This window comes from Zosterops lateralis (assembly GCF_965231275.1).
Source record: "Zosterops lateralis genome assembly, chromosome: 6".
Classification (NCBI taxonomy): Eukaryota; Metazoa; Chordata; class Aves; order Passeriformes; family Zosteropidae; genus Zosterops; species Zosterops lateralis.
In genome coordinates this window covers 41,387,009-41,400,975 of record NC_139761.1, presented here as the reverse complement: position 1 = coordinate 41,400,975, position 13,967 = coordinate 41,387,009, and the positions used below count along the sequence as shown (strand labels likewise).

Sequence of the window (13,967 nt, the reverse complement as noted above, 5' to 3'; positions counted from 1 at the left end):
TTCTGGTTTAAAATTGTCCTCTTTATTGCCTTAAAAATGTTACTCGGATCATGAAAGATTTTGATACTTCAAGGTAATCAATACTTCTGAAAAATGTGGGTGAATCCTTTCTAATAGTAATGGAGAAAGGGTTAATTTGTCTGACTTCTTTCAGATGCTGACCAAAAGCGTACAAAATGGGAAATTTAATTTACTCTTTGGAATCACATCTTTCTTTTAAATCTAACAGTCACTTGATACAATTCATTTCCAAAAACTACTGCATTCTACCAGGCTGATAACTTAAAGCCTTCATGTTGCATTCTGAAGATTGGTTGCTTTAAGTGTTATGTGTTCACATGCTCTTTTTAATACAATATATTTATCTTCCCTTTGCTAAAGAGAAGATTTAAGGAAGCAAGTGTTGAATGGCCCTTGTAGATCTTGACTGTAGAATTTATTCAGTAGTTTGGGGAAAAACAAATCTTTGTGTTCCAGGTTTTGCATTCTCGTATCAACAATGAAACTATTACACTGATGAAGATAGGAGTGTTTCTAGATCATGCCATGAAAAAGGTATGTCAGCCTATCACGTGAAATGAATTCAGAATTCTTACTTGAGATTTATTTTTATATTTTAAAGTAGTCAGTGACACACTAGAAAGGAGTTGATTTGCTGCCTGTAACTGAGATGAAACTAACTTAAAAATTCATGTTTACAAGTAAAGCAGAAATATATATAGAGAAGTATCTAATTCAGCTTAATGTGGACCAAATAGCCCTGTAGTTGCTTGTTCTTGTTGCAAAGATAGGGAGCAGCAATATATTAGCTAATTCTGGCAGCCATTTGCTTAATTGGGAGAGGTAGCTTGGAACTACTCCTCCGTCTGCCACCCCTTCCTGCATGCCTGCCTTGTGCTGTTCCTCCTCCTCCCACTACCCTGCTTTTCCCCCTACTCTCCCTCCAAGGAAGCCAACCCTCTGTCAATCTTCTGTCAGGATAATTAGCACTCTGGGGCAAAGAATGTACCTCTGTATAGAACCCTGTGGAATGCCACCTCCATCTTGCGTGGGGCCTTTGAGAGTCAAGTGACAGGAAGCATTGAGAGAGACGTTGACGCTTCTTGACATGTCAAGCTGATATTTCTCAATTTAACTTTCTTGTACAAGTTGTGTCAAAGTATTATAGGTAGATACTTTTTGAGTCTAAAATCAGTACCATTTACTATGTGCATCTGTCTTAACCAGGAGAAAAATGAGCAGTAGGAGTTGATGCCTATTATTATGTTGTTCAGAACAGTCCTATACATGTCTAATATCTTGCTGTGCAGTGCATGAGTATTTTGGTTTTAACTGTAGTATTCTGTTGCTGTCATGCTAAAAGCCGGAACTTCTCTGTCTGCTGATGTAAGAACAGACTTGTGTCTTACCTGTTCTGCTAATGATGAACTACTTAGAGCAGGAATGCCACAATTAATATCGTTGTATTGGGAAAGACAAAATGCTAATAACTTGCTGAGGATTTAGTTGGAGAGGTGCTTGAGACCTGTGTCTCAAGAGAATAATTGAGCGAGGAGTTTGGAATGAACAACATGCAAGCAATGTTATGTATGTGCATTGCAAAACGGCAGTCATTAATAATCTTGAAATCACAGATTATGTAAGAAACTCCAAACAAAGAGCATTATATCATGTTGATATCTTCCAGTTCATCTAGAATTAGTTAGAACCCTTCTGTGTGAGGGGTTTTTTAAATCCCAGAACAAACGTCATCTTACTGACTAATTCAACGTATTATCACTGTTTTGCTTCCTTACTCCAACTGCTTGTTTCCTACACAGGCATACATTTGGGCTTCAGACATGTAGGTAGGACTGGACATCCATTTCAGGTGTTGATTTTATACTGCAAATGTTTTGTAGATCAGGTAATACAGAATGATGGGAACATTAAAAACTAGAACATACTTCTAAATAATTTCAAAGCACACCTGAAAGTGGATGTTTTACCTACATCTGTCAACATGTCAGTATTTTAAATTTTGCTGTTTCTCCTCTGGGTTGAGTGCTTGTTTTTGCTTTTATATGTTAAAAAGGAGGAGGGAACATTCAAGGTGTATTTGACACTTCCTCCATTCTTTCACCTGCCCTCACTTATTGCTTACTATTTTATAATCTTTAAACAGTATCTAATGCATTCCAGTTATCAACTTTCCTAAGACAAATAGATAACTAAATCTAAGAAAAAACAACTCTAAAACCTTAAATTGACTGGGAAAGGTAACATTAGACAGAGGACCTGGAAGTGCATCTAACTGTAATTTAATAGCTGCCTGACTTTCCAATTCTACCATTTTACATAGATCTGTGATCTGTGTATAATTTTAAGACTCTGAATTGCCTGACAAGCTTTGCTTCCTGTAGTGAACTAACCATTATCACTTGTGTGTTTTAAGGGATTCTGTGGTCATGATACAAAGCATTCATATGAGTAGAGTGTGAGCAACAGCTGCTGCTGAATTACAGTTCAGCCTGTAAATCGTGTCCATTTGAGTAAAATGGAGTAGATTGAATAATCTGCTAATAGTCACAGCAAAGTCTTAATTTGTATCTAGTTAACAATGTAGTATGCAAGAGTGAGTTCTGTTTGCTTCTTATTAAAGAGCAGGCATTTCTGTCTTCCTGAGACACCTCTTTGTGGGTGTTTTTATCCTTTTCCCTGACTCTCCTATAGCCAGAAGATCCTCTATGGCTTGTGCTTAATGAAGCTGGATTGTACTGGCGCGCAGTTGGAAATAGCACCTTTGCTATCACCTGTTTGCAAAAAGCATATAATTTGGCTCCACATGAGTATCAGGACATCCCTCTGGTCAATCTTGCTAACCTCTTGTTTCATTATGGTCTTCATTCGGATGCCAGCAAGCTCCTGCTGAAGGCTTTGGCCATCAATGCCTCTGAGGTAAGATGATGGGGTTTGTGTTTGCTCAGCAGTGAATGTGTTTCCCCTCATTATTTTCTAAATACATGTTACTTGTGTTTACCTGTGCATACAGTTCATCTTCCAGCTTGTGATTTACACTGGCTGTTAATTTTCATGTAAATTCTTGACTGCACCAATGGTGATGCTAATTGTTGAGAGTATTAACATCTAGAGAAGTTCTTGTAAATCAGTGACAGACTTTTAGCCTCCCAAAACCTATTATTATCAGCCGTGCCTCCAAGGAATTTAATCCTGGTGTTTGGCAGCATTTTAACCTAAAACAGAGATATGTCAAACTGTCAGCATTGTACTTTGATTCTTAAAATCCTTAAGTAGCATGTATGCCACCAAGATCTTAGACTGTATAGACATCTCTCTGTGACACTTTCTAACTGTACAGTTCTGTTTGTCCCTATGTTTTGTCTATATACACGGAAGAAAACATGTTCTGTTCCTCTATACATAGAGGACAAAACCACATGTTTGGCTTCACTTCCAACCATAGATTCAAACCAGGTTTTTGTATTTCTGAACAGTAACATGATAAACATTCTGTAAGTTGTCACCTATGTCATATAGAGAGTTTCTATATAAACTGTTTGAACTACTGGGCTGGCCAGAACAGTTGTGAAAAGAAAGGGGGAGGGAATGGCGTAGCAGGGAACACCTTTACTGTAGCAGATCATTTTGACTACATTTGAGATGCTTCAGTAAGAAGTTCAAGTGACTTCTTTCCTGTGCTTCTACCTCTCTAGTTAGATTAACAGAGTTTAAACCTGCCAGGCTGCCAGTCACCTTAGCACATAAAAAAGCTGAAAACAAAATAAGCTTATTCAATGTAGCATTCAGAAACAAATTTTCAAGTGTTGGAAAGGAATGTAGTCCATTTGGGTGGCAGGTAAGAGTGCAAAAAGAAACTAAAGAAAGAACCATGCTTGAATGATATGCCTTGAGAATAACACTTGAAAACACAGCCTTGGAGGGGAGGAACCTGGGAATCCTTAGGACCATGCTTTTCTTCAAAAATACTAGCAAATCCTGCCTTGTTACATTAATGCCTGCTCCTATTTTTTTCAGGTGTACTCACTCCTGTAATACCTATTGTACCAGAAAACCTAGCAGGAGGCATTATACTTGAATGGTATTTCTTGGAATATAATGGAAAATAAATATAAATTAAAATTAATTACAGCTACTGGAAGTAAAATATGTGCTCTATCAGCAAAAGCAGTTAAAAAGAAAAATCCTGTTGCTCAGCTTGCACGATTTTCTGAATGCAGTTTAGCAATACAAGCTGAGTTGGAAAAATCAGCTACCCCTCAGTCTTCACATTTGTTGATAATCAATGTAACAAAACTGTTTCAGTGGGAAAAACACCTGCTAAATTACAATGCCATAGTCATTATTCTAGCAGTGTACTGTTAATACAGCAGTGTACTGTTAATTGCAGCAAATTACTTTATCCAAGTGAAAGACTTTTCAGTCAACCAATAAATGTAATACCTTACTGTGTGCCTGTATTAAAGTGGTGAGTTATACCCAGTGAAAAAGGTGTTTATAATCTTTACTTTAAAAAAAAATGTATTTTAGGGATAGTATACAAGAGCAGCAAACAAAAATACTGTTTTTTCAAAGAATTGGAAGCCAAAAAAGTGTACCCCTAGGCTAGTGTGAGGCGTTTTCACTAACGTAGCTTTGATAGAGTAAATCTGAACATTCTTGGCAAACTCAGTGCATCTGTCCTGCTAGAACACTACTGATATTTTTACTTTTTTGCAGACTTCTAATGATTCTAGATTGCTTTTGTGCATTTCCTTTTAGTCCTTTGGCTTTCTCTGCAGTAAGCATTATGTTTCTGGTGGTTATAAACAAGTACTTAATGCTTCATTTCAGCTTGTGTGTATTTAACAGCTGCTTTTTTAATTGTAGAAAGATGGAACTCCTAACACAACCCTATGGCAAAACAGCTTTTGGTTACCATCAATGCATCAAGCTGTTAGTTCTCCATTTTAAGAATAGGCAGTGCCTGCTTAAGAAGTTTTCTAAATTCCTTCCCACCAGTTTTGGGAGGTGTCATTTGACAAGGGTTTTTCCTATTTGGCTTCAATCTTAAACAGTGAACATGCTTATACTGCAGTGTGTTGCTTTTCTCTTCACAGCCCCTGACTTTTCTGAGCCTAGGAAATGCATACCTGGCTCAGAACAACATTAGTGGAGCACTGCAGGCCTTCAGACATGCACTGGATTTGACAACCAAGTGCTTGGAGTGTGAAAGCAGCCTGAAGATGATCCGCTGTTTGCAGTTTTATCCTTTCCTGTACAACATCACCTCTTCTGTGTGCAGCGGTAAGCAACTGCTGAGAGATGGACCACAAGTCAAATAATGTCTATTTGCCTTGGCTGTTGGAGACTTTTTTTTTTTCCAAGTTTCTACCCTTTTGCTTTACAGTGTTTTCTACCTTTAAGGATCAAGGTTGAGACATTGCTTTTAATGGAAAAGTTACAGTCCATTAAATAATTGCTTGAGCATGACTTCTTGAATATCTAGAAGGCTTCCACCGAGTGCAAATTTTACTTCCTGACTGTCAGTAATACCTTAATAGCACCACCAATATCTCTTACTGGTGAACGAGGAATGCTGGATTCAGTATTTATGGAAGTGCGTATCTACTGCTACACTGCTCAACAGCCCCTTTGTACATCCCTTCAGGTTTTACAGTCAGCTGGATTTGTTTCCCTAAAGCTGAAGAATTTGATGAAGAGCAGTTTAGTTTTAATTCATATCCTTTCAATGTCTTCAGTACTTTGGTTGTCATTTTCTAGAGATTCAAGGAATAGACTGGCTTGTGTCAGCATTATGTTACTTGTATGGGACCTGTGATCGCTTCTCTTAACACTCCAAAAATCTGTAAGATTGACTTAGGATCCAATCTCTTCCCCCAAAAAAATTTAAATATTTTCAACAGAATGATTTGTCATTAATGGCTACTTATTAAAAAAAAAATAATAGCATTTGGAGATGGATCCTTTCATTTTATTCAATCCCACTAAATATTTTCAGTACTCTCTCTGTACTTGAATATGACCAATATGATACTCATGAGCAGTCTTAAAGACAATTTATTAATATACTTTCTAATCCCTTCTGTCTCAAATTGTCACTAAGGTATCTTTCCATCTAATATTTTCTTTATTTTCAAGTGTAAACCTCACCAGGGAATTGCTTGTGAATTTTAGCATTGCTAGGACTTCCTCTGAGGGTTGTTCAAAATTCCCTCTGCAGTGAAAAGAAGTGGAGAAACCTCCTCTGATTTAGCATCTAGAATTGTGCTGTCTAAACACAGACCTGAGTCCATCCTGTCTCCTGGTACAATATGGATTATGCCATCATAGGTGAAATTCCAGGACTATGCCATTAAAATAATACTACTTTTTATGACTGTGTATTTTGAGAGCCCATCCCCTCTGCAGAGAAATGAATGCTGTTTGGCTGAGTGGGCTGTAGTGAGTAGTGTAGCAGCCCAACTGATGGATCTCTTGCTGATACCCATAATGTCAACTCCTCTGCTGGTATCTCACAATGAATCTCTTAACTTCAGATTGCCCTTCTTAGAAAAATCCTAGGAGTGAGCAGTAATGAAACTTGCACATTTCATCACAAGAGACATTTACACTGTTCTAAAAAACAGAAAACAAAACAATGTTTACTTTTAATTAAGGTCTTTTAAAAGTCTGCAACTCACAAGGTTAAAAGTGATTCCAGTCAAATCTTAGTTGTAGCTACTCTATTTTGAAGTTAAGCAGAAAGCAATTTAAAAGAATATTTACAGAACAGAAACAGTAGCAATCAGTGGTTGTATATGGGCTCCAAAGTTATCTTTGACATCTTTTGGTTTATATGCTTTTCTTCCTTAGATTTGTCATAATGTAGTTTGGTTGATTCTTGGCTTCTGCTTGCATTGGTTCTTGATCCAGGATGTTCATTTTGAGGTCAGCTGTTAGAGCATATGCTGTTTAGGAAGTTTGTATTTCTTGAATGTGAGGGAAAATCCATCTCTAAAGTCCTTATGAGAAGAGTGTTATCTTGCTTTTTTTTTTGCCAGCTTGGCCACTGATTAGCAAAGTGAGCATGAGTATATTCATCTAATTCACTGGAGTTGGGTTTTGGTCAATAAGGAATTTGTGAAGCTGCTAAATCAAGAGGGAGCTGAATATGCCTTAGCATGTTAATGAGCTCATTAAATTTTAGTATTCCATTATTTAAGTATTTTATTTCGTATTTATATTATTTGCCTTTTTCTAGAACTCTTCTTGTCTTAATATATTTTTTTATTCTTATTATTTATAATATCCTTTAGGTCATCTTTTGTTCTAGTGCAAAAACCTGAAAATACAAACCTAACAAATAGCGTAATACTCTTTGTACATTCTTGTACAGAGTGTAAAATAAACATACTGGTTATTTCAACCTTGATGACAATTTGTGGTTTAAGTCCAAACTCAAAATTTAAAAATGGATGGATAGGTTTATCTAACTTCTTGCATGATGTTTGGGGAAATATTTTTTTCCCCCACTGTAAACTTCAGCTGACTCAAGATGAACCTTGATAGGCTATATGAAAGTGAGGTTAAGTCTCCAAAACCAGAATGATTTCAAGAATGTGTACTCAGCAATCATATTTCACTTAAAAGTATCCTGAAATTTTGGGAGTCTTCTGTTTCTCCTTCAGTCCAAGGAAAACTGTTGAAAAGAGATTACTTTTCACTTGATAGCATGTCATAAAGTATTTGTATCCTTTGAGATCGATATCTTACGCTGAAAAATTTACCAAGCATTTGGAATGTCAGATGTTTCTCTGGTTTAATGTCTTGTTTTGATGAGCATTCCTTCAGTATTTCTGAAAGTAACAGCAGTAGGCTTCTTGTGCTTTGGGTTGTAGGCCCATGTGATAGCTGTGTTTTTGCTTCGCCTGTCAAAAGCCTCTGTTCATGAAAACTGAACTAAGTAGCGAGACATGGAATTCCTTGCTCTGCTGCCGTGAGCCATCGGCAGAATCCACCAAATGGTCAGTGGGAGTTATATGCCAGCATGAGATGGAATATGGGATCAAAAATCTGAATTCATGGCCTGATTTTTGATTAAAGTATGTGCTTGGTGTTTTTTCAAATAAATGAAATAGGCATTTTCTCAAGCATGTTAGCGCAGGACTTTGGAAGTGTGACTGACTAACTCTCACTTTTTGGATGCTTGCTTATATGTTCCTGTCTGTACTGCTGCCTGGTACTGTGTTTTAGTAACTTACTTCTGGTATAGATAATTTATATTTCAAACCCGAGTCACTTCATGCACATGAGAATCAGAATTAAAAATCTCAGACCAACACTTTCCTATTTAGCTTTTGCCTCCTGTATTCAAGTTTATATAAATGTTTGTTTTCATTGTAAAAGAATTTCTAAATCTGCAGAGGTTTTTGGTGGTTTTTTTTTTCTTATGGAGGATGTATGTGAAGTGCCCAGAGTTATTCCAACCCTGTCACCTCTGACATGTATTTTAGACAGCTGCAGGAGTTCAGGCAATTCCATCTAATATAGATGCTATATACCAAGAGCCCACACAGTGCCTTATTCCCAGATACCTGAGAAAACAGTTGGAAGACTTCATTCTTCCAGCATTATCCTGAGGTGATCCTTCTAGAGGTGACTTGGCAGTGTTAAGGGTTGTTGCTACATCTGCTGTTAGGTTACTGGTGAGTCAGTTCCTGAAGCAGGTTAAAAAACTTTGTGTTGATTGACAGATAACTTCAACAGCTGTGTCTGACACACAGCTAACAGGACCAGGAGATGTATGTTAACAAGTGTAAAAAGCTTAATGTGAAAAACAGGGTCAGCTCTCAAAGGTGCAGAAATGAAATATTTGGGCTGCTTATTAAGCTAGTAGAGAAAGCCAGCATCATTTTTGTCTGCTACTGAATAGTGCATTGCTGAGATTTGTCTTGCATACTTTATGGCTTAAAATACTACAAGTAACTTTTGTCAGGTATTAAGGTCTGTAGAGGACTATCCAGCTATGGGATTGTTCCTGTGGCACTTCAGTAGCTGATGTGAACATTCGGATGTTTACAAGGCTTATTAAAAAGGTTACAGAATACGACAACCATATTTTTAGTGTGATGGGCAGCGGACCATTGAAACATGTTGTTTTGTTAGTTGCTGTTGAATAAAACTTTGCTTTCTATGTGTAAACAGAATTGTTACCTGGGCAAACACAAGTCATTTGTACTCACAGTATTTTTATCTGACTAAGCATCTTCTTCTGACTCACAGTTCCATTTGCTTATGAGCTCATGCACTTCACATTCTTTTAGGCAAGACCAAAATTCAAAATCTTATTAATAGACTGATGCTCTTCAAAACACGAAACATGACTTGTTTCAAGCTTCAAGTTCAAGTCTCACTATCTTTCACCTTTGGCAGGATAGTACTTTCACAAAAGGCTTTGTGCTGCTCTGTGGAAAGTCGAGGGAGTGTGAGTTCGTTATGAATGTATGTGCATGCCACCAAGAAAGCTGAATCTTTGTATGTAGAGGGAGTGTTTGTGAAAGCAGTTCATCTTTCTTCCTCAGAGAGAGTTCTGTAATGTGGATCTGCTTTAGGCGTGGCTTTAGTGCCCTCTTGTGGTCCCAGTGCTCTGTGCCACATGAAATCAAAACTGGTCTATTTCCTCTTAAAACACAGGAAAGGTGCTTCAGCTTATATGTGTATGGATTTCCCTTTATCCCCCAGCACTTAGGTTCTTACAAGTTCAAGTAAGTTAAAGATAATAAGCTTAGACCCTTAAGCAAATTGACCTAAAGGGCAGAGGTTGACCTGAAAGGAGAATCTCTGATAATAGTAAGCTTATGACAGATTAAATAACTTCCTTAAATCGACATCCCAGTTTAAGCCTCTGACACTAGTTTGACAGCTGCAAACATTTCAAGTCCCTTTAGTGATTTGAGATACACGAACATTAAGCAAAAGCATCACATAATTTTCTTTACAATAGTGTGTTAAGACACAGGGATGTGAAATACTTTGCATTTTTAAATGCACCTTTCACTTAACTCTAGTTAAGTGAAATAACACTAGTTATTCCCTAGCAGTTACGGCTGACTTGGTAGTCCCAAAAACTACCTAGACTGCTAAATTTTTGCTCTATTTCCTATGTATTTCTAGACTAAAATGCCTAGAGGTCCTGGATATTTTTATCATAAAAGTAGTTTCCTTCTTCTCAAGCTGCTTTATCTTGTTCATCCAAGGAATGCTTGTCACAGTGTTAATGGTGTTACAATAACATTAATGGAATAGACATCACCTAAGATGTTTCCTCTTGGATCAAAGAGCACTGAGCTTAGCTCAGAATTTCATTGTGTTTCAGTTAAAGCAAAAGGCCAGAATCTATACCAATTATATGGAATTCTGAATTGAGCACTTCTGTATGTTTAAAATGCAGCTTTCTCTCACCTTGATTTGCATATTGGAAGGCAGAATTCTTGAGTGCTTCTGAACCTTACTGAGAGTACTGCATATGTTAGTACTCTTATTTGTCTTAGAGTTTGTGAAAAGGGTGGGATCTGTGACCATTTGTTTCTCTGTTGCTTTTACTCTCTCTCGCCTTATGGTAAAGTTCATTTGTATGAACAGAAGAGTTAGCACCAGTAGGGTTTTTAAACAACGAGCAGAATTCTATGAAGCACATGAACAGCTTGTCAGTGATCTCAGAAACATGTCATGGCAATAATTTGCCTTGGTCATTTAGCAGTAGCATAGACAAAGTGCGTTCTAAGTGAGAGTTCTAAGATCACTGTTATCCTTTGAAGTTAAATACTCAATTGCTTATTGCTGCCCTGTCTGTACATGCACAGGAGTGCACCCATGTGCATATTGTTCACCCTGCAAGTTCCACCTGGAATCTGAAAGTGGGACTGGATTCTTTTTTCCTCTGGCAGCCAGGCATCTCTGGCAGTGAAGATCGTACAGTGACGGTCCATGTGAAAGATCTGGTGGGTGCCACACAAGTGGACTCTAGATCACTGGATTTGGGCTCTGTAGTGCTAAAGGAGTAAGACGAGGTTAAATTGCACTTGTGTAGAGTGAAACCATCTTGCAGAATGTAGGCAGATGGGGGTAAGGAGAATGAGGTCTGCTTTTTGTCTTGGTGGAAGTCAACATCCCTGGGGAGTGAGGGTGTCGGGAAATGTCAGATGTGCTTCTGAGTGGAAGATGTTGGAGAAAACCATGTGAGAATGTGCTCTGTGAAAATGATGTGACCCAATTATTTTGGGTTTGTGCTACTGTTTCTGCACCACTAGCCCAGTGAGGGAAGAAGCAGTTCCCACAGTCCACTTTTGCTGCAATGATCTTAAAATATTAGTGATGTGATCTTGAAGATAGTGGACCAGATACAGGCTTCTTGGTACTTTTCACTCCTTGGAGCCTGATTTATAAATCATACTTCTCCCTGAAAAGTCTTGTATGTATTTCATCCCTGAAAAATTGTGTGTAGTGTCTCTTGAGTGGCTGAAGGAAGTTGAAGGTGAATGACCTTGCCCTAATACCGCTGTGCCAAGCTCACTTTGAAACCTGTCTTTCCTTTCCATCTATTATTCTTGTCAAAACTATATAAAAGATGTATAGATTGAGATTCTCAATTTGAAAAATGAAAGAATGTGATACTACGTTAAATGTGGCATTTTTAGCTACACCAGTATCCAAAGGCTGTATACCCACTGCTTATGCACATTGCTTCCATATGCACATTGCTTCCAAGCTGCTGCTTGCTGGAAAGCCATTACAAATCTTAAAGGTTTCTGTAAACAATGCATGATTTCTTAAGTATATCTCTGTTGCTCAAATGTCATTCTCTTTTGCATGCATTAAATATACTAATGGATGAGTTTGTTCTGCAGCTTCTTTCATCATGCAAAGTATGTCTTGCTATCCTACCTACATGGCTTGTTTATTTCCTGCAGGGCAGTGTACCTGCCAGCTTCTCCCAACAGTCATCAGTCTCACTTTGCCTCGTGCTCTGTTAAGAATGGTATACCTGCAATATTTAGTGTTCTGTATCCCTTCTGTCTTTTCCCAAGATCAGAAGGCTAGCGGAGGAGACAGGAGGAAATTACGGCCTCAGCTGCTGGAGCAACTGAGGATATGAGAATTGCACTGTGAAAGGGAATGTAGAAGTGTAGGAGAATTCAGTGAGAGTTTAATGGTGCAAAACCATTCAGTATGAAAAAAAAAGCAGTACAGTATTAAACTAAATATAATATGACATTTCCCATTTTCGTCTGCCTTTACAGTGCAAAGGATTCTTCTTCAGATGTTACCTGGATCTTTCCTTTACTTGGGCAATAGCTATCTGTTCATATATGAGGAGGAGAGATTGCTCAAAGGGCATTGCTCAAAGGGAAAAGATTCTCTCTCCAACTAAATTTTCAAAAGTTGATACCTTCACTTAACAGATATATTAACATTTCTCTGCAACGTGTGTGGTGCTTTTCTGTGACAAGAATGTAGAGAAAATGAGAAAATTTTGACTGTCTGTGTCTTCCTCTCTGTTTGAGAGGCTGTGTTTGCCAGTGGCAGTTACTTACATGCAGCTGCTAACATTTCTTACTGAACCTTAATTGGATGCAACACCTAGAGCTGGACTTATTAAAAAAGCTCCAACAACTATATATGTTCAACAGTCTTTTTAGGAGGAATAGTAATCCCCAGCTACATCTTCAGGGAGATGTAGTTGCACAAACGTGTTAGTAGTCAAGCTGTACACACTGAATTAGTGAGTTGATTAAACCATATTTGGAAAAGAATGTGTGGTCCCCATATATGGGAAAAGTGACAATGTGTAGTTTAGCGTCATTAGCAGCTGGCCAAGACCTTGAAGGCTTTATTCACTTGGCTTAAATCTGAGAACTTGTAAAGTGGTGATGTCTGGCCTCAGCCTGTAATGAGTCATGTGGAGGTTGTCTGGAAGCAGCATGCAATTCCATGTGCTCAGATTAAAATGAGCACTTGCACGCTGAGCCACGGAGTGCCAGGCACTTAACTACCCCTGATCTGTCTGCATTATTGATTTGTTTTTTCCTTTTAAGGTTGGTTGCCTGGTTCATGTGAGTTTGTGTTGTGCTCTGACTGTCCTCAAAGCATTAAATCTATCATCTGTTCTGGCTACTAGATATTGAAACTAGGACAGTTCAGCATTTCCCCAGAGGAAGCATTTCCCTTCTTGAATGTAATCATTTTGGGGAGAAGGGACGTTCTTCCAAAAATTTTTAGTCTTTCTGCAGTAAGTATTCTATGGTTTTGTACTGTTCTGGCAGTGTGAGGAGAGAGTTTTCTTGTTGAATTCTAATCTAGAGTGGTTGGCAGTATTCTTGTCAAACATAACCTTCTGCAGGTATTCCTTACTTAAGAAAAGGCTCATCTTCATCATCACAACCATCAACACCAAGATTTTTTTAAATTGTAATTACAGCAACAGTTCTGCTTTTTAATGATTTATATAGAATGTGCCCCGTCAGGCAAACTGCCAAGCAGTTAAAAGCTCTCTTAGATTAATAAGGGACAGGCCTACCTGACCAGTTAACACTGGTTTGTTGTTTGAGTGTGTCAATACCTCTGCTTTGATGTCCAGTTAGGAGGAGCAGTTGCATGGATATCTATTCCAAATAAATTTGTAAATTTTCATGGATCAGCTCTGACTATGACTCCACTCTTGCTGAGCAGTATAACTTAGAGAAGAGATACACAGGTAAACATAAATACAGCCTATCAAAATAGTTTCTCAGAATAAAAAACATGTCATCAGGTCCCTGTGGTATATCATTTAAATTCCAGTATATGGTGCAAAACTTACAGACAAAGTGGTAATCAAGACACACACATAAGGCCTTTCCTTGTCTTTGGAGTTTCAACTCCATGCATTCAGAGAAGTGGGAAACCCATAGTGGAGCTATTAACTCTCA

The 13,967-nt window shown here is 38.0% G+C and overlaps 1 protein-coding gene across 3 annotated transcripts in view; it reads left to right on the top strand.

Moving 5' to 3' along the window:
* Window positions 1-13,967, top strand: part of TTC17 (tetratricopeptide repeat domain 17) — a 55,645-nt gene that overhangs the window by 22,335 nt on the left and 19,343 nt on the right. For all 3 annotated transcript variants that reach the window (XM_083864314.1, XM_083864316.1, XM_083864315.1), the window contains exons 14-16: window positions 478-555; window positions 2,713-2,937; window positions 5,118-5,304. In XM_083864314.1, coding sequence (XP_083720440.1) covers window positions 478-555; window positions 2,713-2,937; window positions 5,118-5,304 — 490 coding nt within the window. The remainder of the gene's footprint in view (window positions 1-477; window positions 556-2,712; window positions 2,938-5,117; window positions 5,305-13,967) is intronic.